Source organism: Protomyctophum parallelum (genome assembly GCF_964188405.1).
Source record: "Protomyctophum parallelum genome assembly, chromosome: 15".
In the NCBI taxonomy this organism is placed as follows: Eukaryota; Metazoa; Chordata; class Actinopteri; order Myctophiformes; family Myctophidae; genus Protomyctophum; species Protomyctophum parallelum.
Genome location: NC_139710.1, coordinates 35,168,477 through 35,194,303, shown reverse-complemented (window position 1 = coordinate 35,194,303; position 25,827 = coordinate 35,168,477). Strand labels below are relative to the sequence as shown.

Below are 25,827 nucleotides of genomic sequence, written 5' to 3'. Positions count from 1 at the left end.
TCCACCTTGTGGGTGGGACTAAGACTGTATATAAACTGTACCTCTGTGCTTGTATGGTCATGCTTGCCTTGGAGACCGGCCTGTGAGCTGGAGCATCCGTGTACTGGTGTGCACGTTAAAATAAAGATCAACAAAGGGAACTTGCTTGCCTCCTGATTCCTCACGCGTTTAGAGTGTGTAAAACTGCCACGTCACTTCCTGGTCAACAAGCAGCAGTTTGGTATAAGGGTCAGTAGCGTAGATATAGATATATAGATGAGACAAAAAAGGGACTCCTGCACATCCAAAAAGACCCGTATAGGAGGTGCAAGTCTAGTTAGCAGGCATAGACATCAAAAAAGAGAGAAAAAAACCTTCCAAGGAAGGGACCGCACACTCCAGGGAACAGAGACGGACAACTTTACGGCATCAAACTTATTTATTAGCATGACGCGTTTCGCATAGCACCTGACAAAGCTCACGGCGAAACGCGTCGTGCTAATAAATAAGTTTGATGCAGTAAGTTGTATAGGCCTAATACAGAGCTGCCATGTCTCACCCTTTGAGTGTGACAGTCACGCAATTTAACCCTTTACCACGCACCACGCCACACATGCCATTTCACACGCATTATAATGATAAATAACAATTTTCTCTGCGGCTCCGCCGCGTAATAACGCACGCTCCGCACAAACGGTAAAATAGCCGATCTGCATGCAGTGCTGATATATGCAGGAGGGTAAACAGTGGACCAAAATCGTCAGCAGGGTCCCTGACTGTGTGACACATGAAATGAGCCATGCGGATTTTAACATAGCTTCGAAATATTTTTCATGGAAGACAATATAGCCCCCACAAGTTACAACAAGTGAGTAAGTGACCTGTGACTATCTCTCTTCTATACTGGTCTGTGGCGTCTCTTGCGTGATATGAGGAAGTGGAACGGTGCCATAGCCCGTGCACATTATAGGGACAATGTCGTGTGTGTGTGTGTGAAGTGAAGGGGGAGGGGCCGCATCGCGACTTGTTTCTGTTCATAGAGAGAGAGAGCCCACATATGTGTTTGAACTAAGAAAATGTAAAAATAAGGAATTTTCCCACATTTTCTGACATATTCCCCAATTTCCACTGAGATTATGGGGTGAATGAATGTGGCCAGACCCATCTTCTCTTTCTGTCATAGTGACATTGTCCTGCATCAGATCATGTCCAAATCAGGTTCTCCAATCTCCAGTAGCCTCTTCAGTTTTTTGAAGATCTTTTGAGTGGTGCAACCACTCCCTTACGGAGCTATGTGTGTGGCTGGCTGGGTCTGAGCACTAGGTGTGTGGCTTGCTGGCTGGCTGGGTCTGAGCACTATGGCCCTCATTTATCAACCGTGCGTACGCCAAAATATGGGCGCACGCCGAAATTACCGACATTTTCGGCATTTAACATTTCCGGCAAAGCTTGAAATTGAACTTGAGTAGGACAAATAGTCACGTCTACTCTGCAGCTGCCGTACGCTGTTTTTCTGTCTTACACAAGCGGAGCAGCCTTGTCTGAACTGCTGAGAGGCTGTCACAGGCATCTAAACATATATGTATTCACTCCTAAAATGTTTATATAAAATGTATGTATAATGTATATGGGCTACATGTAAAAAATAAATAAATAAAAATGTTAAGGAATACATGTGTCATATGAAATTAGTAGGAGATAAAATCGCGCAATTAAAAACAATGTTGCAAGAGATGCTTAAGCCATTTAAACAGTGTTTTGCATGAGCGCATACATGCGAGGATTTGGGCTGTCTGTGCTGAAATATTTCCATGACGGGACGTTGGAGAGTATAGTGCAGCAGACAGTGCTGCAGCTCAGCTGCGGAGAGTCCCAACGTGCAGGTATAGCCTACTGTAGCCTAATCTACAGCATGAAGGCCGATGTCTTTCTTACGGTATGTGCAATATAATAAACCTGACGCGTCGCTCGAATGCCAAATGTACCGTGCCAGGCTCCCAGCGCAAGTGGGAACTGCATCGGAGATATAGGTATATTATCCAGCCAGCCCACGCTGCCCACCACCAGCCACATGAGGCTATATACTGTTTTGGCTGCACATTCATATAATGACAGTTGACAGCCCGGCCACTGCAGTGACTAACGACTGGCAATCTAAATAGACTGTCGAACGTCGGAACGTGCATGGTCAGTTGGTCACGGACGGACCACTGTGATAGAGAGAGACAGACAGACAGACAGACAGGACAGGACAGGAGGAGCACCTGCAAAACAGCAGCGTGTGTTTATTATTTGTTATTTAATTATGGTTCACAGGTTCAGGTTTTCGTTCTAATAATTTAATATACAACTAACAACACACAGTGAAAGTTGCAAATAGCGATATGTGCGTGCGTGCGTGCGGGGGGTGAGGCGGGCAGCAAGGGAAGCGAAGCGAGAGGAGAAACAGACAGCTTTATTTTAATGTGTCATGTAGGTGCGTGCGTGCGTGCATGACAGCAAGGCAAGCGAGGTGAGAGTGAAACAGACAGGGTAGGCCTACAACTTTATTTAATTCATGCAGGTGTTCGTTCTTTATTTGTTTAACAACACACCAGTTAGTTGGGCTTGCAAGTTGCGTGTGCGTGCTGTGCGTGTGTATGAGAGAGGGGGGTGAGGCGGGCAGCAAGGCACGGGAGAAACCTATTTTTTCATGTAACCATGGTTTCAGGAAACGTATTGCCGTTGTTCATGTCGCAAAAACGAGGGCGAGGCTTGATTTCTTAGGGCGTGCCAGATCAAATTCAGCCGTGACATTTATTAACGTGAGAACAAAATTAAGGAAGGATCAGCTGTTTGCGATCACTTTATAAATGCCGTGGCGACGTGGGTGTACTACGAAACCTGCACTCGAATCTGGCAGATTTTACACCCGATTGATAAATGAGGGCCTATGTGTGTGGCTTGCTGGCTGGCTGGGTCTGAGCACTATGTGTGTGGCTTGCTGGCTGGCTGGGTCTGAGCACTATGTGTGTGGCTGGCTGGCTGGCTGGGTCTGAGTACTAGGTGTGTGGCTTGCTGGCTGGCTGGGTCTGAGCACTATGTGTGTGGCTTGCTGGCTGGCTGGCTGGGTCTGAGGATAGATAGATAGATATCTTTTTCATTTCTACTTTAAGCATGAGGAGGCTGTCAGTGCAGGGAGAGCAGCTGGCATGGAGGTGAAGACATCAGTGTTAAGGTTAAATATCAACGTTAAAACGGGCCAAATCGACATAAAAAAAGCAAAATAAATTCGCCGCCGCCCTTCGGACGGCGTCGAACACATTAAGACACTAGAGTCTCACTCTTGACATTTTCTGAAATATGGCAGCCCTGCCTAATAATAATAAAAAAAATAAAAAAATAAAAAAATATGAAAGTGCATAAGTCTGCACAGCTTTTATTTGTAATAAATCGAAAATGGTATCGAAATATCAATACTTTTCCAAATATTGTATCGAAGTTGAAAATCCAGTATCGTGACAACACTAGTAGACGCTACAGCCATAACACCTAACCCTGGAAGGAGGCCCTGCTGTGTAGACGCTACAGCCATAACACCTAACCCTGGAAGGAGGCCCTGCTGTGTAGACGCTACAGCCATAACACCTAACCCTGGAAGGAGGCCCTGCTGTGTAGACGCTACAGCCATAACACCTAACCCTGGAAGGAGGCCCTGCTGTGTAGACGCTACAGCCATAACACCTAACCCTGGAAGGCAGCCTTAGTTTGAGTCGGCATGTGCGTGCCACGTGCGTGGGTCCGACCTGTGCTGCGGGCTACACATTTCTGTCCCAACATGTTTGTAAATACATCAATGATGTAAATATAATCCATTTCTACTGGATGAAGCCTTGGCCTGGAAGAGAGGCCATCAGGAGGTCTCCAACCTTCTTAGAGTGTTTCAACCCTCGACCACTACACTGTCCGGTTGGCGGGTCAGCAGTGATTGGCCAAGTCACTGCCCCTCTCCTCCAGGCTTCCAGCAACCAGCACCGGGAGGGAAGGCCTCACCAGCACCGGGAGGGAAGGCCTCACCAGCACCGGGAGGGAAGGCCTCACCAGCACCGGGAGGGAAGGCCTCACCAGCACCGGGAGGGAAGGCCTCACCCGGCCTACAGGCTGTGGTTAGAAACCTGCCGGCCAGGTGCAGCAAACCAGACACACAAACATTAAATGCCAATTGGCAATGAAAGGAGAAATTAGGTCAAATGTCCGCCAAATATGACGGAAATTTGTGGCAACAGACTCTCCCTCATTTAGCTCGGGGACCACCTGGAATCCCCCTCAAGGACCACTAGTGGTTCCCCGGACCACTGCAGTCTGTTCCATCGAGAGTGATGTTTTTTTTTTTTCTTTCTCTCTGGAAGGAAGCTACGTTTTGACTCCCTGGGAGCCAAGTCGTCTTCTTGAAGGCTTTTCTTCTTCTTTTTTTGGCAGTGAGATCAGTGGATCTGTCACTCCGCCAGGCAGTGACAGACTCTTCCCTCCCACTAAAGTTATTTCTGACGTTTTCTCCACACTTTTCTGACACAAATTTATTTTATTTTTCTCTGAGTTTTCGCCGTTTGGAAGAAAGAAGCCACCGCCATTCGATTTCATGAAGGGTTTCTGTTAACACGTTGCTGGCATAAACCGCTATTTAATCAAATATTCTACGCTGCCTAGATTGTTTTATTACCTTTGCAGCATAACACCAAAGTATAGATTGTTTTATTACCTTTGCAGCATAACACCAAAGTATAGATTGTTTTATTACCTTTGCAGCATAACACCAAAGTATAGATTGTTTTATTACCTTTGCAGCATAACACCAAAGTATAGATTGTTTTATTACCTTTGCAGCATAACACCAAAGTATAGATTCAATCTATACTTTGGTGTTATGCTGCAAAGGTAATAAAACAATCTATTAGATTGTTTTATTACCTTTGCAGCATAACACCAAAGTATAGATTGTTTTATTACCTTTGCAGCATAACACCAAAGTATAGATTGTTTTATTACATTTGCAGCATAACACCAAAGTATAGATTGTTTTATTACCGTTGCAGCATAACACCAAAGTATAGATGGTTTTATTACCGTTGCAGCATAACACCAAAGTATAGATGGTTTTATTACCGTTGCAGCATAACACCAAAGTATAGATGGTTTTATTACCGTTGCAGCATAACACCAAAGTATAGATGGTTTTATTACATTTGCAGCATAACACCAAAGTATAGATGGTTTTATTACCGTTGCAGCATAACACCAAAGTATAGATTGTTTTATTACCGTTGCAGCATAACACCAAAGTATAGATGGTTTTATTACATTTGCAGCATAACACCAAAGTATAGATGGTTTTATTACCGTTGCAGCATAACACCAAAGTATAGATTGTTTTATTACATTTGCAGCATAACACCAAAGTATAGATGGTTTTATTACCGTTGCAGCATAACACCAAAGTATAGATGGTTTTATTACCGTTGCAGCATAACGCCAAAGTATTTGCGCTTTTGATCCATGTCAAAGCGCTAGTAAACACTCCCAGTATTTGTTATTGAGCCGACAAAAAAGCTACTTCCTTGTCCCGGGTCACAGACAAAGAGCAAAGCGAGCCAAGATTGTCTCTACCCCCTCGTTCACTTGCATTGGGCTCAATTTCCCAGAAGCCCTAGCAGCCCAGAGCATGGGTTGATTTCTGGTTTCGTCATCATAGCGTGACGGCCTCGTCACCAGGTCCGCGACAAAGCCGCAGTTTATTTTAAATTATTATAATACGGCGAATTAACCCATATACTGCCACCTGCTGGACGCACAGCCAACCTCAGACTGCCGAGGGCTCCCGATGGCGATTTGAAGGCTGCACACGCAGGACCAATATCCTGTTTCCGGCGTTCATCTTAATGCTAAATAAATAGTGTCAATGCTAGCGAGCTAAAATATAGCCATCCTTGCTTTAGAAAGCGCCAATGTAGATCCGGTCTAGGATCGCTAAAGAAGGAAAGGCCAAGCCAAAATAATAATGAAAAAATAGAAATCAGCAATCCGGTTTGATATCAATAATAAAGCTCATCAGACGGACTATTCCGCCAGAAGCACTTGCTAGTTAGAGTCCTACTGGCGGAACTTTCCGTCACAAGCAGTACATCTGCTAAATAAAGGGTTCGTGGTTAAACGGATGTTCTCCTGTTAATCCACTCCTTGGTCGAGGCGATCCCTCTCATTGGCCCACACGACGGGTGCTATTTGTTCCCCCATTCCAGTCTTCTGCCCATAGACCCTTTTTAATGGGAGGGGAACACCTTGTTCTAATCATGGACGTGCGTTCTTGCGATGGCAGAACGTGCAGCTCATCTGGAGAACAGATGTCGGCTCCCTCTCTCAGCCTGGAACCGACCCGTCTCCCGTTTAATGTTGAACGACCACCGAGGCTAAAGGACACATGTGTGTGTGTGTGTGTGTGTGTGTGTGTGTGTGTGTGTGTGTGTGTGTGTGTGCGCGTGTGCGGAGTTAATGTTGTGATCTGTGAGCTTCTTTTCTTCTTGTTTGTTAGTTTTAATTTCCCCCTCCCTCCCTCCTTCTCTATAATGTTTTCCAGATCATCAGCCCAGCGTGGTGAGGAATGATTACGTGCTCTGTCCCGCGCCCGTGCTGTACGAAGACGGACAGTAAGTGACCTCGCCGTCAACGCCGGTCGCAGGTCTACACCGTTGTCGAACAGCGTTTTTATTTTATTTACACCTGAGCTTGATTCTACAAAATGACAGTTTTCTGAAAAACCCCATGTTTCTATGTCAGTGGTTCTCGTACTATTTCATGTCAAGAACCCCCAGAATCATCTGTATTTGGCCGCCGACCCCCATCTCAAAACATGTTGTTCCAGGGACCCCCCCAGAAGCAAAGATTTTAGTTAAAAACGTTCGCTCTGAAAGAATATGTATTCAAAGATTTGCGCCACATTTTCACAAGCTTGTAGCACGGCACTCTAGATCTGCTATTTTTCAATAGCTAATGTATAACATTAATGCTTTAAACACCAGAATGGGTTAAGTCTCCGGACCACACTGTTGAGAACTATGACTGTAGAGTACAAGATACTTGTATAATAAAAACATGTTAGTGGTCACTGGGATTTCACTCTCCTGTCCACTGTTGAGCTGTCCCCAACACACTCTCTGTCCTGTCCACTGTTGAGCTGTCCCCAACACACTCTCTGTCCTGTCCACTGTTGAGCTGTCCCCAACACACTCTCTCTCCTGTCCACTGTTGAGCTGTCCCTAACACACTCTCTCTCCTGTCCACTGTTGAGCTGTCCCCAACACACTCTCTCTCCTGTCCACTGTTGAGCTGTCCCCAACACACACTCTCTGTCCTGTCCACTGTTGAACTGTCCCTAACACACTCTCTCTCCTGTCCACTGTTGAACTGTCCCTAACACACTCTCTCTCCTGTCCACTGTTGAGCTGTCCCCAACACACACTCTCTCCTGTCCACTGTTGAGCTGTCCCTAACACACTCTCTGTCCTGTCCACTGTTGAGCTGTCCCCAACACACTCTCTGTCCTGTCCACTGTTGAGCTGTCCCCAACACACTCTCTGTCCTGTCCACTGTTGAGCTGTCCCCAACACAAACACCTTGTTAAGAATGACGTGAGTTATTGAGGTCACATGTATGCAAGAGGATTATTACAATCAGTTATGTTTTTTATCAGCGTACATATATACAATCTAGTATGCCTTAGTTTCCAGCTGTGTGCATGCGTGCGTGCGTGCACTCACTGCACTGTAACAGATTGAGCCTGTGAGCCCTTCTGTGTATTCCTCTATGAAATGGTGACGTCGTGAAATGATACGTCGGGGAAACGGCCACGTTTTGAACAAACAAAACCAAACATGCCGATCAATCAGAAACAAGTTTTGTAATCTTGATTGGATTAGAGCTATTCTTCACCTTTTGCTCTGGTCTGTTTTAATCTCCAAGCAGAGCAGATGATTGCTAAGACCTTCGGATGGAACAGATTTTAATGTTCTCGCCGGCTACAATCCCATCATGAACGTCCCTGACGGGGTGAAGGTGTTTCTCCACTCATGACATTATAGAACAATGGCGTTTATTCCAAGTCGACGTTTGTCGGCCGCTAATCTCCTGATGGTGTTGTTCTGCTTCGCTAAACTCTGGCAACACGGCTGCCTGTCGGGGGTATAACCTCAGATCTACAAACCCGTTGCTTTGTCTCCCCGCCACCCAAACTATAGTGAAAATAGCAGATCTATCAGCTTGTTGGTCAGCTATTTTAACTGCTTTAACTATACCACTAACATTTGTTTTATAATTTATGGAATTTCTTGGATTTTTAATTTTTTTAATTTAGGACGTTCTTTAGAAAAAGAAAATAATAATTAATGAAAAATATAGCTTTTTTTTAAATGTTTTGAAATACTACTACTACTACTACTACTACTACTAATAATAATTAACAAAATGTAGGAAACAAATAATAACGGCATATTTATTGACCCGTGACCGATGACATTGTGAGGTCACACCGCCATGCAGTGCCTCTCCGACGGCTCCGCGATCCGTCGCGGCGACAACGATCGCGGAGCACAATCACGAAAAACGGCGAAGCCAATCCCCCCCCTCCCCTCTCCCCCCCACACCCCCCCACACCCCCCATGGAGCAGATGGACTCACTGTGATGCTATAGGAAACACACCCTGCTGAATTATTCATGAGGCGGTCCTCTCTCTCTCTCTCTCTCTCTCTCTACCTGCTCGGGGGGGTAGGTATATAGATACAGCAGGTGTCGACCCCCCCTCCTCCCCCCTCTCTCCTGTAGTTATCTTTTGCCCCCCCCCCGCCGCCGCTGCTCGCCGTTGTGAAAACACCAGGCGAGGAACATGTCGGCGCAAGACCACCGCCACTTAACCCGTTCTGACCTGAGATCAGATTCTAAAAATGTCTTCTACATCCTGACAGTTTTCATTCTGACCTGAGATCAGATTCTAAAAATGTCTTCTACATCCTGACAGTTTTCTGAAAAAGCCATGTTTCTATGTCAGTCGTTATAGCAGATCTACAAGCTCGTAGCGCGCCACTCGGTGGCGCGCTATGTGCTTGTAGATCTGCTATTTTTCAATAGCTAAAGCATAGCATAATGCTAACACCAAAAGGGGTTCCCGCACAGAATGGGTTAACCTCCCCTGTGGACCCCCCCCCCCCAGTGGGCCCAGGTCCGCTCTGCCAGCCCGGCCGTGGGAGGGTGTAGGGGGGGGTCTCCTAATGGGGGTACGGAGCGAGGTGGTGGGGGTGGGGGGCAGGGGGGCGTTCATCGTCAACAGATGCCAGTGTTTCCCAAACTGCACCCCGATGCCACAGCTGTCACCGACATGATGCCCGCGTACATCCGCCCCCCGCCACATGAGCGCTATGTATATGCTTCTTCTACTATAGCTATAGCTACGGTGGCTCAGCGGTAGAGTCAGTGGCCGGATGGTAACCCCAAGGTCGCCGGTTCGAACCCTGTGGGCTCCCCCAGAGTTAGTGTCGAAGTGTCCTTGAGCAAGACACTGAACCCCTATTGCTCCTGATGTGCTGGTTAGTGGTTGGTGCCTTGCATGGTTTCCGCTGCCATCGATGTGTGAATGTGTGTGTGAATGGGTGAATGTAATGCACAATCTATGTAAAGGTGTGTGGATGTGTGTGGGAATGGGTGATTGTAATGCACAATCTATGTAAAGGTGTGTGGATGGGTGATTGTAATGCACAATCTATGTAAAGGTGTGTGGATGGGTGATTGTAATGCACAATCTATGTAAAGGTGTGTGGATGGGTGATTGTAATGCACAATCTATGTAAAGGTGTGTGGATGGGTGATTGTAATGCACAATCTATGTAAAGGTGTGTGAATGGGTGAATGTAATGCACAATCTATGTAAAGGTGTGTGAATGGGTGAATGTAATGCACAATCTATGTAAAGGTGTGTGAATGGGTGAATGCAATGCACAATCTATGTAAAGGTGTGTGAATGGGTGAATGTAATGCACAATCTATGTAAAGGTGTGTGGATGGGTGATTGTAATGCACAATCTATGTAAAGGTGTGTGGATGGGTGATTGTAATGCACAATCTATGTAAAGGTGTGTGAATGGGTGAATGTAATGCACAATCTATGTAAAGGTGTGTGAATGGGTGAATGTAATGCACAATCTATGTAAAGGTGTGTGAATGGGTGTGTGAATGGGTGAATGTAATGCACAATCTATGTAAAGGTGTGTGAATGGGTGAATGTAATGCACAATCTATGTAAAGGTGTGTGAATGGGTGAATGTAATGCACAATCTATGTAAAGGTGTGTGAATGTAATGCACAATCTATGTAAAGGTGTGTGAATGTAATGCACAATCTATGTAAAGGTGTGTGAATGGGTGAATGTAATGCACAATCTATGTAAAGGTGTGTGAATGGGTGAATGTAATGCACAATCTATGTAAAGGTGTGTGAATGGGTGAATGTGATGCACAATCTATGTAAAGCACCTTGGATAAAGGCGCTATATATAAATTTACCATTTATTTACGATTCTATCCGTGGTGGACAAAAAGTACTCAAGTGTTTTTTTTTTTACTACTGTTTTAATACTGCGATGTAGAACTATACTCCCGTTACAATGTACAAAGTCCAGCATTAAAAATGTACTTTAGTGAAAGTACTAAAGTATTGGTATAAAAAGGCTAGTACCAAAAGTAGAAAGTGCTTATACCAGTATTATAGCAACTGTATCACAAGTTCAAAATGTAATGTTTTACGGCATCAAGGCCCACCAAAATACATTTTAGTCGACTGAATTCTTAGGACATTTAGTCGACTATACAACCAGACTAACACTAAAACATTCCGGGGTGACTAAAAACTTGACTAAAACTAAATTAAAACTATTCAATAGAATAGACTATATGACTAAAACTAAAATCAAAAATTTCAAAAGCTTTCAAAACCCCACTTTGGAAAGCACTGGGGCAGCGGTGACCGAACGGTTTGCGGAGCGGTCTTTGTCACAAACTGTAAAGGGCAAGTTCCCCTCCGCTCCACAAGGAGACCCCACAATGGCCCAGGAAGGACTTGTGGCAGTGCCTCACTGCCTCCCTCACTTCCTCCCAATAAAGCAGGCCTGGATCATGCTCAAACACATCTTCAAACACATGCACAGCCCTCAGCCACCCTTGTTTGCTGTGTGCATGAACAGATGATTCCCTATGCGTCTTTGAACTTGTTTCAATGTAAGTCACCATGATGTGGGTTATATTTAAGACTGATGCATTTGATTTAAACTTATATTCTGATTTATATTGTGAACTTATACTAGATATGTGGCTAATTATTATTTGAATATGCAATAGGAAATGTATAAATATGAACTAAAGGCCATACTTTATAATTTAATGTTTATATAGAAATATACTATAACTATTTTATTTCCTATTTATTTATAGAACCATCATCAAGGCAATCATCTGAATGTCAACCTTTATCCAGCAAAATAAAACTGGATAATACAAAATCCTGCTTCCTGGTGGTTTGTGGCTCCAGTTGAACTTTATATCCTAACAGTCTTGATATCGTAAGGTCGCTATAGTTTGTATCCCCGGACCGGCACGTTAGAATTACCACCGCTGAAGTGCCCTTGAGCAAGGCATTGAACCCCTACCATGAAATGTTATTGAGCTTAGTCCAGTTACCCTGGGTAAACATGGTAACCTTACCTTGCTTTGCTTTGCTTACTGCCCTAGACAGACAGACAGACATAGGGACACAGACAGACAGACAGACAGACGTAGGAACACACAAAGCTACAGTGATGGAGATGGCGTGCCCACCACCGTTCACTCTGAAAGTGGTGAGTGGAGCAGAGGTTGGCCAGATGGACTGCATGGAGAGGAGCCTCAGCAGCCATGCCGGGGGTCTGGTCTCCTCCTGCCCCTCACGGTGGCACGCACAGGTGGTCCGCAGGGTGGCAGGGATCTGCCGGAGCGGACGGTGAATTATTTAAATGGGAGCGTGGAAAAGGGAATGGGCCGCATCTGTCGCGCATCCTCTTAAAGCCCCTCCACCAGATGTGTTTACTCCCCCCTCCCCCACACCCCTGTTTTTTTTCCAGTGCTGTAAAGTAACCAAGTACATTTACTCAAGTAAAGTACATGCTGGGCAAGACATATACGCTGTACACGCTATCATTTTTGGGGGGGCGGACGTTGCAGGATTTAGACCGAAGTACTGCTCAAGCAAATCAGTTTACATTCTCCGTGAATGAAACAAGTGTTGTTATTTGTCGAAAGAATGTCGTATCCACGGCAGGGGAAATACATCTGACCGATGTTCTGGCCCGACACTTCCGCCGATAGCATCTCTGCCTTAGGTTGTGACCAGGCTTTTCTCTCTGTCTTAGGTTGTGACCAGGCTTTTCTCTCTGCCTTAGGTTGTGACCAGGCTTTTCTCTTCGCAGATGAATTGAACAAGATGGACCCTCTTGTAAACAAGTGTAATGCTTTATTGGGTCGTCCACTCACAGTTAACAGTCTTTGTATTGAGTTGTGCTTGAAATGTGCTGTATTTCTGCAAACTGTTAATACATATTTCAATCAATCAATCAAAGATGAGTAAGACGGCGGCGGTGGCTCAGGGGTAGAGTGCCTGGATGGTAACCGTAAGGTTGCCAGTTCAAACCCGGGCTCCCCCAGAGTTACTGTCGAAGTGTCCTTGAGCAAGACACTGAACCCCTAATTGCTCCCGATGTGCTAGTTGGTGCCTTGCATGGTTTCCGCTGCCATCGGTGTATGAATGGGTGAATGTAATGCACAATCTCTGTAAAGCGCCTTGGATAAAGGCGCTATATAAATGCACCATTTACCATTTACGAAGACTGGGACAGAGGCTAAGTAAACTTTGAAGTATTTTCAATGTTCCCCCCCACTTCTACATCTCAGAGGCGACTATTGTACTTTTACTCCAGCACAATAATTTGAAAACTTTTTGTTTAATAGTTTCGTTGTAGATTTGTTTTAATTATAATTACAAAACGTACATGAACCACATCAGCCCTATATAATACATAACATAACATGTTGGGGGAAAATGGCCCGATCTACAAGCTCACAATGGTGTCACCGATGCCACTGCGTGCCACCCTGCCACGCATCCCTCCATCCCTCCATCCCTCAATCCCTCCATCCCTCCATCCCGCTGTAGACTGATGGATCCGGAGTGGCACGCCTCACATATGCTCCAGCCTCAATTATTCAGCCTTCCCCAACGTTCCCCATCTTTAAGCCCAGTTTGGAGGTCCATTAGTGGCGCCGAGGGTGTCTCCGTCGGTTCCAGCTGCGCGGCATCAACGGTGACACGCTCCGGACGGCGGCCCCGAGCGGACCCGCCTCTCCTACGGGAAGAGGAAGAATCTGCTCGTCTTCTTCTGGTGACAACCGGGATGTCCCCCATGTCACTTAGTACCAAAGTTTGACTGATCCCTTGACAGTCTGCATCTGCCGCCCTCTCCTCTCCTCTCCTCTCCTCTCCTCTCCTCTCCTCTCCTCTCCTCTCCTCTCCTCTCCTCTCCTCTCCTCTCCTCTCCTCTCCTCTCCTCTCCTCTCTCCTCTCTCCCCTCCCCTCTCCTCTCCTCTCCTCTCCTCTCCTCATCTCCCATGTTTACCGTGCCTATGACTAGATGCACTTCTTTCTCCATGCTCTCCATCTCATCGTGGGAAAAGTTAAGTGGCAGCGAGCGATGAAGTGATGCGATGAGATGCGAAGTTTGTTGTTGCGGCGTGCGGACTGGCGTATGGCCGTACGCACCAACTGGGGACTCCTATAGTCAAACATTTTCATGTCAAGGAGGATTGATTTGCATTAGGCCACAGACCCTCGTTTGAGAAGATAAGAGAAGATGTACAAGCTCACAACGTGTCACAATGTGGTGCGTTGTGGGATTTCAGATTTTCTTTTTTCTTTTTCTTTTTTTTTTCCTTTTCATTGGTAATTATGATTCACTTTTAGTCTGGGCAAAGTGCACGGCTGCAACTATGGATGACCTTTCTTTCTTTCTTTCTTTCTTTCTTTCTTTCTTTCTTTCTTTCTTTCTTTCTTTCAACACAAATCTTTTCTACTGGGACATCCCTGGCACAAAACATGTTCAGGTGGGGGACAGGACCGCGGCTAAATGCATACTTATTTTGGGGGCACATTGGCACAAAAATGTTTGGGAACTAGAAGGAATTATTTTGTAGAATTGGCCTCGGGTCTTATTTTATCTGTTTTATAACTGATTTTAATCGCTTACCGGTATTTCAACTGGAACAAAGAAACTTACCGCACTGTTGATTGTGTCTTGAATAGTTTTTTTTCATTTCGTTTTTGTCACATTTTAGACATTTTAGTCGACAACATATCATATTTTTTTTTTAAATCTACAGTTGATTTAGTTGACTAAAATGTTTTTTGGCGGGTCTTGATGCCAGCGTAATGCCTGATTTTGTACTTGCTGAAAATGGCAGATCTATTATAGATCTGCCATTTTCAGCATGCAACCATGTGTAAAATGACTTATACTGGATCTCTCGTCCACTAGTCCCTTCCTGACATTTTAGTCTAGTTTTTATTTGTTGACGTAATTGTCAATATATTTAGTCTTTAGTCTTAGTTTTATAGCCATCATAGCTTAGTTTTCATTTAGTTTCCATTTAGTTTTCTTCAGTGAAAAAAGGTAGTAGACGAACATTATTTTCTACAAGTTCATAGGTCTGCCATTTTTCAAATATTTACTTCTGGGTGGTCCCTGGAAAAACATATTTTCAGATGGGGGTCCACGGCCAAATACAGATAATTCTGGGGGTCCTTGACAAGAAATATTTTGAGAACCGCTGACATATAAGGACATATTTTGAGAACCGCTGACAACGAAACATGAGGTTCTTCTGAAAACTTAGATTTAGAAGGAATCTTCTCAGGTCTAAATGGGTTAATAAAAAAAAAGCGAAACGTATAAATGTGAAAGTCGGGAGATCCGAGGTTTCTGCGGAAGTACTTCGGCGTACGGTGACGATATGCTTGGCTCTCCAGCTCCGGCTTGATTAGCAAGCTGCCTCCCCATTAGCGTGGATTGAGGATGTCAGCTAAATTAGCCTCTCCCCTCACCCATTCAGCACGGCTGCTTCATTAACCCGCTCAGAACCGGAAACCCCCTTTTGGTGTTTAAAAGCATCATGTTAATATACTTTAGCTATTGAAAAAAATAGCAGATCTACAAGCTCGTAGACAAATCGTGAAAATGTGGCGCAAATCTTTGAATATTTTGAACGTTTTTTAACTCAAATCTTTGCTTCTGGGGGGGGGTTCCTGGAACAACATATTTTCAGATGGGGGGTCGGCAGCCAAATAGGCTACAAATAATTCTGTTGGTCCTTGACGTGAAAATGTTTGAAGAACCACTGATATAGAAACATGAGGTTTTTCAGCAAACTGTCATGGTTTCGAAGACATTTTTTATAGAATCGTCTGCAGGTCTAAATGGGTTAACATGCAAGAACCTGCCGCACGCTGCTGCTCTCCCCCATTCATTCGTCCCGTAATAAGCACAGACATATAGAACCTATACATACAGAACCTGCCGCACGCTGCCTCTCTCCCCCGTTCATTCATCCCGTAATAAGGACAGACATATAGGAGCCGTATACGTTTGAAGAACCTGCCGCACGCTGCCGCTCTCCCCCATTCATTCGTCCCGTAATAAGCACAGACATATAGAACCTATACATACAGAACCTGCCGCACGCTGCCTCTCTCCCCCGTTCATTCATCCCGTAATAAGCACAGACATATAGAACCTATACATACAGAACCTGCCGCACGCTGCCTCTCTCCCCCGTTCATTCATCCCGTAATAAGCACAGACATGATATATAGGAGCCGTATACGTTTGAAGAACCTGCCGCACGCTGCCGCTCTCCCCCATTCATTCGTCCCGTAATAAGCACAGACATAATATATAGGAGTCGTATACGTTTGAAGAACCTTCACCGTCCACCCACACATAAAGGAATATCTTCCGTACCCTCCCTTCGCTTTTCCCATGTGTGGATAAATCGAACCGTATGCACTCTGATGTTCTCTCTGTTTTTGAGTGGTGCAACCAATTCAATTTAATTCAATTCAAAGGGCTTTATTGGCATGAGAAAACATACGTTTACATTGCCAAAGCAGAAGAACAATACAACAATACAGCAATACAATCAAAACAGAAATGATGTACATTTGAAGGTCAGAATTTTCAATAGGTCAAATTCTATGTACCAAGGTCACTCGATGCAGGTATAGTGCAGGAATATACACAATGATTAGTCTTTAGGGTGGTTGTGTTCCATTTGATATCCTTCTCCTATCACAGCAACTCACAAATCTTGCTGCTGTGTTTGCACATTGTTGTACTTTCGCCCAGCAGATATGGGAGTTTTTTGTCATTGGTCTTGTTTTCAAAATCTCCGTGTGTGGTTGTAATCTGTGGGAAATATGTGTCTCTGATGTCTTGCTACAATGGACAAATGGTTAGGAAGTGTAGCTCGGTTTCCACTTAATTTAGTGTGCAGTGGGTGCATAGTCTGTCTTCTCTCGGGATGCAGGTCTGCCTATGACGGCCTTTCTCGATTGCGAGACTGTGCTCACCGAGTCTGTACCTAGTTAAGATTTGTCTTTGTTTTGGGTCGGTCACGGTGCTCAGGTATTCTGCCACTGTGTATTCTCTGTTTACCACTGTTCTCTGTTTACCTCTGTTTACCACTCCAAGGAACAGCAATGTCCGTGTTCACCTATGCCTGTGTTCATCTATGCCTGTGTTCACCTATGCCTGTGTTCATCTATGCCTGTGTTCACCTATGTCTGTGTTCACCTATGCCTGTGTTCACCTATGTCTGTGTTCACCTATGTCTGTGTTCACCTATGTCTGTGTTCACCTATGCCTGTGTTCACCTATGCCTGTGTTCACCTATGCCTGTGTTCACCTATGTCTGTGTTAACCTATGTCTGTGTTCACCTATGTCTGTGTTCACCTATGTCTGTGTTCACCTATGTCTGTGTTCACCTATGCCTGTGTTCACCTATGTCTGTGTTCACCTATGCCTGTGTTCACCTATGCCTGTGTTCACCTATGTCTGTGTTCACCTATGTCTGTGTTCACCTATGCCTGTGTTCATCTATGTCTGTGTTCACCTATGTCTGTGTTCACCTATGCCTGTGTTCACCTATGTCTGTTCACCTATGTCTGTGTTCACCTATGTCTGTGTTCACCTATGCCTGTGTTCACCTATGTCTGTGTTCACCTATGCCTGTGTTAACCTATGTCTGTGTTCACCTATGCCTGTGTTCACCTATGTCTGTGTTCACCTATGTCTGTGTTCACCTATGTCTGTGTTCACCTATGTCTGTGTTCACCTATGTCTGTGTTCACCTATGCCTGTGTTCACCTATGTCTGTGTTCACCTATGCCTGTGTTCACCTATGTCTGTGTTCACCTATGTCTGTGTTCACCTATGCCTGTGTTCATCTATGTCTGTGTTCACCTATGTCTGTGTTCACCTATGCCTGTGTTCACCTATGTCTGTTCACCTATGTCTGTGTTCACCTATGTCTGTGTTCACCTATGTCTGTGTTCACCTATGTCTGTGTTCACCTATGTCTGTGTTCACCTATGTCTGTGTTCACCTATGCCTGTGTTCACCTATGTCTGTGTTCACCTATGTCTGTGTTCACCTATGCCTGTGTTCACCTATGTCTGTGTTCACCTATGTCTGTGTTCACCTATGCCTGTGTTCACCTATGTCTGTGTTCACCTATGTCTGTGTTCACCTATGCCTGTGTTCACCTATGTCTGTGTTCACCTATGTCTGTGTTCACCTATGTCTGTGTTCACCTATGTCTGTGTTAACCTATGTCTGTGTTCACCTATGTCTGTGTTCACCTATGTCTGTGTTCACCTATGTCTGTGTTCACCTATGCCTGTGTTCACCTATGCCTGTGTTCACCTATGTCTGTGTTCACCTATGCCTGTGTTCACCTATGTCTGTGTTCACCTATGTCTGTGTTCACCTATGTCTGTGTTCACCTATGTCTGTGTTCATCTATGCCTGTGTTCACCTATGTCTGTGTTCACCTATGTCTGTGTTCATCTATGCCTGTGTTCACCTATGTCTGTGTTCACCTATGTCTGTGTTCACCTATGTCTGTGTTCACCTATGTCTGTGTTCACCTATGTCTGTGTTCACCTATGCCTGTGTTCACCTATGTCTGTGTTCACCTATGTCTGTGTTCACCTATGTCTGTGTTCACCTATGTCTGTGTTCACCTATGCCTGTGTTCACCTATGCCTGTGTTCACCTATGTCTGTGTTCACCTATGTCTGTGTTCACCTATGCCTGTGTTCACCTATGTCTGTGTTCACCTATGTCTGTGTTCACCTATGTCTGTGTTCACCTATGTCTGTGTTCACCTATGTCTGTGTTCATCTATGCCTGTGTTCACCTATGTCTGTGTTCACCTATGCCTGTGTTCACCTATGTCTGTGTTCATCTATGCCTGTGTTCACCTATGTGACGTTAACCCACCTATGTGACTATGAGCACCAGTATGACTATTTGTACCAGTAGGGGCGCTGTTGTGCCAGAAACAGAGAGAGAGAGATAGTGCTGCACTGTTGCCTGCCAATGAGAGAGAGAGAGGGGGGGGGGGGGGAGGGGAGTTGCACCACTCAGTTCACACAGGTGTGTTTTTCTCCATGCTGCTGCATTGTCTGAAAGAAGCAGAACAAAAATAGGTTTTTAGTTTCCTGTAGATCTAACCCTAAAGCACAGAAACCTCACACTGTGCAAAAAGCATGGAATACGGATGTGTATATTACAGGAAACTCCCGTTTCCCCGTCTCCAACAAACTTCGGTAAACTCCCGAATTGTACCATCACACCTGTATATTACTGTATATGCCCGCTAAATATGAGGTTTACAGGCAAATCTAGTGAGCATAATTGCCCGTTAACTCCACTTTTCACACAGTGGATCAAATGGTGTGTACATTTGCCAAAAAGAAATGTGAGCATTCTGTGGAAAATGTATGAATAGATTTTTTGGCGAAAATGTATGAATGCTGCAACAGATGTAAATTAACATTCAGCGAAAGTGAATGAAAATTTTTGGCATTAAGTTGATTTGGATATTTTGACGTTAGATCAAAGTAATGTCGTGATTAAATCTGCTTACATGGGGAGATGAGGAGAGGCAATAACATGTGGATTGTTTAGAATCCACGGCATAGTGACATTTTATGTTCTTACTTAGGAAACCTAAACAACACCTGACACATCTTCACGGTTCTTCAAAAATAGCAGACCTACGAGCTTGTAGATCTGCTATTTTTCAATAGCTAAAGTATACCAAAAGGGGTTCCCGTCCAGAATGGATTAACATTGTGCACACAATGATGTCGTCAACAAATACTACCTTATTTCACTGACGGAAAATAAACGGAAACTATAATCTATGATGGCTACAAGTATGACTAAATATATTGATAATTTCTTTAAAAAACTAGACTAAAATGTTAGGGAGGGACTAGTGGACAAGAGAACTTAAAAAAAAAAAAAAACGGATTAAAAATGTGTCGTCCAAATCAACAGTGCTGCCACGGTGCTCGCTTTGAGAAGCCCCTGGTGTTAGAATTACTCCTGGCACGCTTAATGATGGACCAACCGGGCCTGGTGGCATCATCTGCTCCGTGCCACAGGAGAGCCCAGGCCTGCAGCGCTGCCCCAGGCTAAATCCTTCAGCAGCGTCGCTTCCCAAGCACTGGCTCCGGGACCCATTTCTGCAGGGTCACGTAAAGGAAAGGAAAGTTACCATGTTTACCCAGGGTAACTGGACTAAGCTCAAGAACTTGTTTACAGCCAGGCCCTGCTCATAGAACATTTCATGGTGGAGGTTCAATGCCTTGCTCAAGGGCACTTCAGCGGTGGTAATTTTAACGTGCCGGTCCGGGGATACGAACTAGCGACCTTCCGATATCAAGACCGCTCCGCAAACCGTTCAGCCACCGCTGCCTGTCAGACAGTGTTGATTTTGACAGCAAATTTAGATTTTTTTAGTTTTAGTCATAGTCTCTTTACTTGGTCATAGTCTATCTTTACTTGGATAGTAGTCACATTTTTGTCTCCTGGAATGTTGTAGTGTTAGTGTAGTTTTAGTTGACTAAATATACAGTTGATTTAAGTCGACTGAAATGTCTTTTTTGGCGGGCCTTGATGCCGTCGGAACAGTTTTACACTTGTTGACGATAGCCGATCGCTTTGTGAGCTTGTAGATCAGCTATTTTCAGCATGCAAGTGTAAAATGACTTATACTGGATCTCTTGTCCACTAGTCCCTTCCTAATATTTTAGTCTAGTTTTTATTTGTTGAGGAAATTGTCAAGTTTTAGCCATCATAGTCTTCATTTACTTTCCATTTAGTTTTCTGCAGTGGAAAAAAAGGTAGTCGACGAACATTTATTGTCTATAGTATTATAGTCGAGCTATTTCAACAGCTAAAATCAACAGTAGATTTTGACCAAGAATAAAACATTTCAGGTGACTTAAGTTGTGACTAAAACGAATTGGAAACTGTATTCAGAAGACTGTGTGACTAAAAGTAAATCAAAATGTGCTGTCAAAATGAACACTGCTGGCTGAGTAGTGCCCTCCCTCACCAACCAATGAACCAATGAACACTGAACCAATGAACACTGTTGGCTGAGTAGTGCCCTCCCTCACCGGCCACACAACTCGCTGCCGACCTCGCTCAGACAATAGAAGGCTCACTCTTTGAAGTATGAGGTTGACTCTCGCCCCGTCTACCTCCTCCCCCTCCTCCTCCTCCTCCTCTTCCCCCTCCCCCTCCTCCTCCTCGTCGGAAAGGGGGAAGATTATTTCAGGCGTTCGTTTCTCTCCTCGTTCCATTTCCTGAGTTCTCATTAAGCCGGCGGTAATTGGATCGGGCGTTCACAGACATATGGAGATTGCGGTGCCGTTCATCATTAGGGTCTTTAATTGCACCCATTTCGGCCGCCGTGCCATGAGTTTCCTTTCTAAATAATGTCCTGGCGGTCCTGGGGGTTCACACACTCTGTCTCTGGGCCTGGCGGTCCTGGGGGTTCACACACTCTGTCTCCAGGCCTGGCGGTCCTGGTGGTTCACACACTCTGTCTCTGGGCCTGGCGGTTCTGGGGGTTCATACACTCTGTCTCTGGGCCTGGCGGTCCTGGGGGTTCACACACTCTGTCTCTGGGCCTGGAGGTCCTGGTGGTTCACACACTCTGTCTCTGGGCCTGGCGGTCCTGGGGGTTCACACACTCTGTCTCTGGGCCTGGCGGTCCTGGGGGTTCACACACACTGTCTCTGGGCTTGGTGGTCCTGGGGGTTCACACACTCTGTCTCTGGGCCTGGCGGTCTTGGGGGTTCACACACTCTGTCTCTGGGCCTGGCGGTCCTCAACGGACCAGTCTTATCCTTGAGCGTGTTAACAATAGGTTCTGTGTTCCACTACACGCCATCACTGGTAACACCTGTGAAGGAAGTAGGGAAGGGGCCCGGAAGTAGGAAGAGTTATTCTTATTTACTATTAGACAGACAGACAGGCAGAGAGGCAGGCAGGCAGTTGATCTGCTTCACATTTCATAGTGTTCCAATTGTGTCTGTAACTCTGTATGAGTTCTCTCTCCTGATTGGATAAGAATAAACTAAATGAAATGGAAAAAAACACTTGTAGATCTGCTATTTATGTTGTTTAATGTCATTTTATTTCCAGGACAATGGACGTGCTGATCAGTTTGAACCACGGGAAGTCGTACATCTCCACCGCCCTGACCATCAGCGCGTCCACCTGCGTGAGTGGAGAGTCATTTCAATCCACGCCTTGAAAGCACTGTTGATTTTGGCAGCAAATTTAATATTTTAGTTTTAGTCATTGTCTTGAAATGAGCCTTGAAACTCATTGGGATGAAACTCTTAGTCTTAGTCATATTTTAGTCGTCTGAAAGTCTAGTTTTAGTCGACTTTGAAGATTTTTGTCGACTATAAATCTACAGTTTGTTTCGTCGACTAACATGTATTTCGGCAGGCCTTGATGGCGTCGTAATGACTGATTTTACACTTGGTTTCCCTCTGAAAATAGCCGATCTACAAGCTCACGACAATCTACAAGCTCTATACCAGCTCACAACGCTATTTGTTGGCGATCGGCTATTTTCAGCACGCAACCAAACCTACTGTAAAACGACTTGTCTTTTAGTTCTCTTGTCCACTAATCCCTCCCTAACATTTTAGTCTAGTTTTTATATGTCGACGTATCGTTTATTCCATTGATTAGTGTGTGTGTGTGTGTGTGTGTGTGTGTGTGTGTGTGCGCGCGCCTGCCTGTGTGTGTGCGTGCGTCCCTGCCTGCCTGCCTGCCTGTGTGTGTGTGTGTGTGTGTGTGTGCGCCTGCGTGTGTGTGCGTGTGACAGACGGGCGGCTGGGCCGTGGCCATCGTGATCCTGGTGCTGCTCGCCCTGTTGGCCGTGGTTCTGGCGTGGTGGTTCTTCCCGCTCTGCTGCACCGTGGTGAGTACCGGACTCCAACGCTCCGTTCCCTTCCTTTCATTTCACCTGTTCCTTATTTGTTGAGAAGTAGTAACAGTGTTAAAGTGTTGAGGGCCTTTCAAACGCAGGCATTGTTGTCTGGATCAACGTCAGGTCTCCTGGAGGAGTCGCGGGGCGTGTGCACGAAACGACCATGCACGCGCGCAACAAGAATAGCATCACCACAGCATGCTAGCATCACCACAGCATCCTAGCATCACCACAGCATCCTAGCATCACCACAGCATCCTAGCATCACCACAGCATCCTAGCATCACCACAGCAGTTGGTTGGATGTTATTATATGAGCAGGGCTACAGATGGTGCCCCCCCCCCCCCCAGCTCCCCCCTCACACCTCCCCCCCCCTCCCTGGTCCCTGTGTGTGTGTCTCTCTCCGCTTATCGGGGGCCCCTGATGAAGGGAAAACTGTACCCCCACTTACACCCCTCACACACACACACACACACACACACACACACACCCGCCCGCCTGTGCCCGTTAAATGATAGATGTCACCTTGCTTTGAGGACCTGAAGGGAGCCCCCCCCCATCCATCCATAGAGTTCCCACAACGAGACGGGAGCAGATTTTGGAAAACCAACAAAGGCATTAAAATGTAAACGCCCTGCAGCACGTCTGGAGAGAGAGAGAGAGAGAGAGAGAGAGAGAGGGAGAGAGGGAGAGAGAGATCTCTGGTACCCCCCCTACACTCATCTGTGCTGGGGGGGGGGGGGGGGGCACAAACACAAGAGCACATGGACATGTGTGGCTTGTTAATATTTAAACCATCCAGTCTGCCAGGTTTCAACAGTCGGGATGAGGCCATGCACACACACACACACACACACACGCTCCCTCATGGAATGCTGCCAGGAGAGAGGTCACACACAGTATGTGCTGCTGCTGCTGCATGCTGCTCTGGGTGCTTTTTCATTTGTTTATCGTGTTGTTTTGGAGAAATGTGGAATCAGGACGGCGTGCGTGCGGCGGATGGCCTACATGGAGACGCCTCACGCCAGATGGAAGGAAGGAAGGAAGGAAGGATGGATGAGAGACGTACAGGCCGCGTCCTGCTTTTTCTCTCTTGCACCACCTCCACTTCAACTTTAACTCGACTTCAGTGGTGGAAAAAAGTACTTCTCTCAATGCATCGCATTGTCTTCTAAATCATGACAATTTTCTGAAAAACCTCATGTTTCTATATCGGTGGTGCTCATGTCAAGGAGCCCAGAAAATTATATGTAATTGGCCACCGACCCCCCATCTGAAAATATGTTGTTCCAGGGACCCTCCCAGAAGCAACGTTTTGAGTTAAAAACGTTTGCTCTGAAATAATATATATATTCAAAGATTTGAGGCACATTTTCACGATTTTTCAAAAATAGCAGACCTACAAGTTCGAGTGCCGCGCTACAAGCTTGACACGGCCAGTCATTTTGTATAATGCTTTATTTATCCGACAATATGTCCGGAAAAGCTGCTAGCGTAATTACTATTAAAAGGAGCTAATCCCGTTGAGCGTAAGGTGTGCCTGAAATGACGTTAATCAGCGCTGCATGGGAGCAGGGCTGCTATAGGCGGGAATAGACTTTGTGGCGTGCTAGGATTTGCTTACACACAGTTGTGTGTCCCAGAGAGCAATGAATTAACCCTAATTGATTGTTTTTAATTATTCTAATGACAACAGTGCGTTGGAAAAAGCGTAATGCTTTAGCCCTGCTCTTAACTGTGAACAAAACAGCTGCTAGGAACCCATGATATGCCATAATTACATTGCTCTTTTTTTTTTTTTTCTCCTGTAAAAACCAATTTAGCAAATGCATAACCTGCCGCGTCAGCACAGTGTCCATCTTGCGAGACTTAACCCGTTTAATGGACGATGGGGTCTGCCTCTCACACTTTGGCACCGTAGGCTGAGCTACTGGTCTGCTGCATTAATGTATCTTTTATGTGCAGATTGTTAAAGTCGGCTTTTGTGTAAGTCATACGTTGAAGTGTTACGCACCCCGGACGCTTGGCTTCCGCTATGTGCTTCACAAAGGAATCTCGGGGGAAAGCTTAAATGGTAAATGGTGCATTTATATAGCGCCTTTATCCAAGGCGCTTTACATAGATTGTGCATTACATTCACCCATTCACACGCACATTCATACACTAATTGCGGCCATTGAAGCCATGCAAGGTACCAACCAGCACATCGGGAGCAATGTGGGGTTCAGTGTCTTTGCCCAAGGACACTTCGACATGTAGACAGGAGGAGGAGCCGGGATTCGAACCGCCGACCCAGGGATCATTGGACGACCTGCTCTGACTCCTGAGCCACAGTCTTCCCACTATGTCGCCTCCCCTCGAGATACAGACGGCCCAGAGCTGAAGGAAGGCGTCTACCTTTCTGTGTCTATGGAGATACAGACGGCCCAGAGCTGAAGGAAGGCGTCTACCTTTCTGTGTCTATGGAGATACAGACGGCCCAGAGCTGAAGGAAGGAGTCTACCTTTCTGTGTCTATGGAGATACATGCAGACGGCCCAGAGCCAAAGGAAGGCGTCTACCTTTCTGTGTCTATGGAGATACAGACGGCCCAGAGCTGAAGGAAGGCGTCTACCTTTCTGTGTCTATGGAGATACAGACGGCCCAGAGCTGAAGGAAGGTGTCTACCTTTCTGTGTCTATGGAGATACATGCAGACGGCCCAGAGCCAAAGGAAGGCGTCTACCTTTCTGTGTCTATGGAGATACATGCAGACGGTCCAGAGCCAAAGGAAGGCGTCTACCTTTCTGTGTCTATGGAGATACATGCAGACGGCCCAGAGTCAAAGGAAGGCGTCTACCTTTCTGTGTCTATGGAGATACATGCAGACGGCCCAGAGTCGCCTCCCCTCGAGATACAGACGGCCCAGAGCTGAAGGAAGGCGTCTACCTTTCTGTGTCTATGGAGATACAGACGGCCCAGAGCCAAAGGAAGGCGTCTACCTTTCTGTGTCTGTGGAGATACAGACGGCCCAGAGCCAAAGGAAGGTGTCTACCTTTCTGTGTCTATGGAGATACAGACGGCCCAGAGCCAAAGGAAGGCGTCTACCTTTCTGTGTCTATGGAGATAAAGACGGCCCAGAGTCAAAGGAAGGCGTCTACCTTTCTGTGTCTATGGAGATAAAGA

The 25,827-nt window shown here is 45.7% G+C and overlaps 1 protein-coding gene across 1 annotated transcript in view; it reads left to right on the top strand.

Moving 5' to 3' along the window:
- Positions 1-25,827, top strand: part of antxr2a (ANTXR cell adhesion molecule 2a) — a 120,766-nt gene that overhangs the window by 42,891 nt on the left and 52,048 nt on the right. Inside the window, exons 10-12 of the mRNA XM_083783746.1 lie at positions 6,590-6,659; positions 21,862-21,940; positions 22,559-22,654. Of these exons, the coding sequence (XP_083639872.1) occupies positions 6,590-6,659; positions 21,862-21,940; positions 22,559-22,654 (245 nt within the window). The remainder of the gene's footprint in view (positions 1-6,589; positions 6,660-21,861; positions 21,941-22,558; positions 22,655-25,827) is intronic.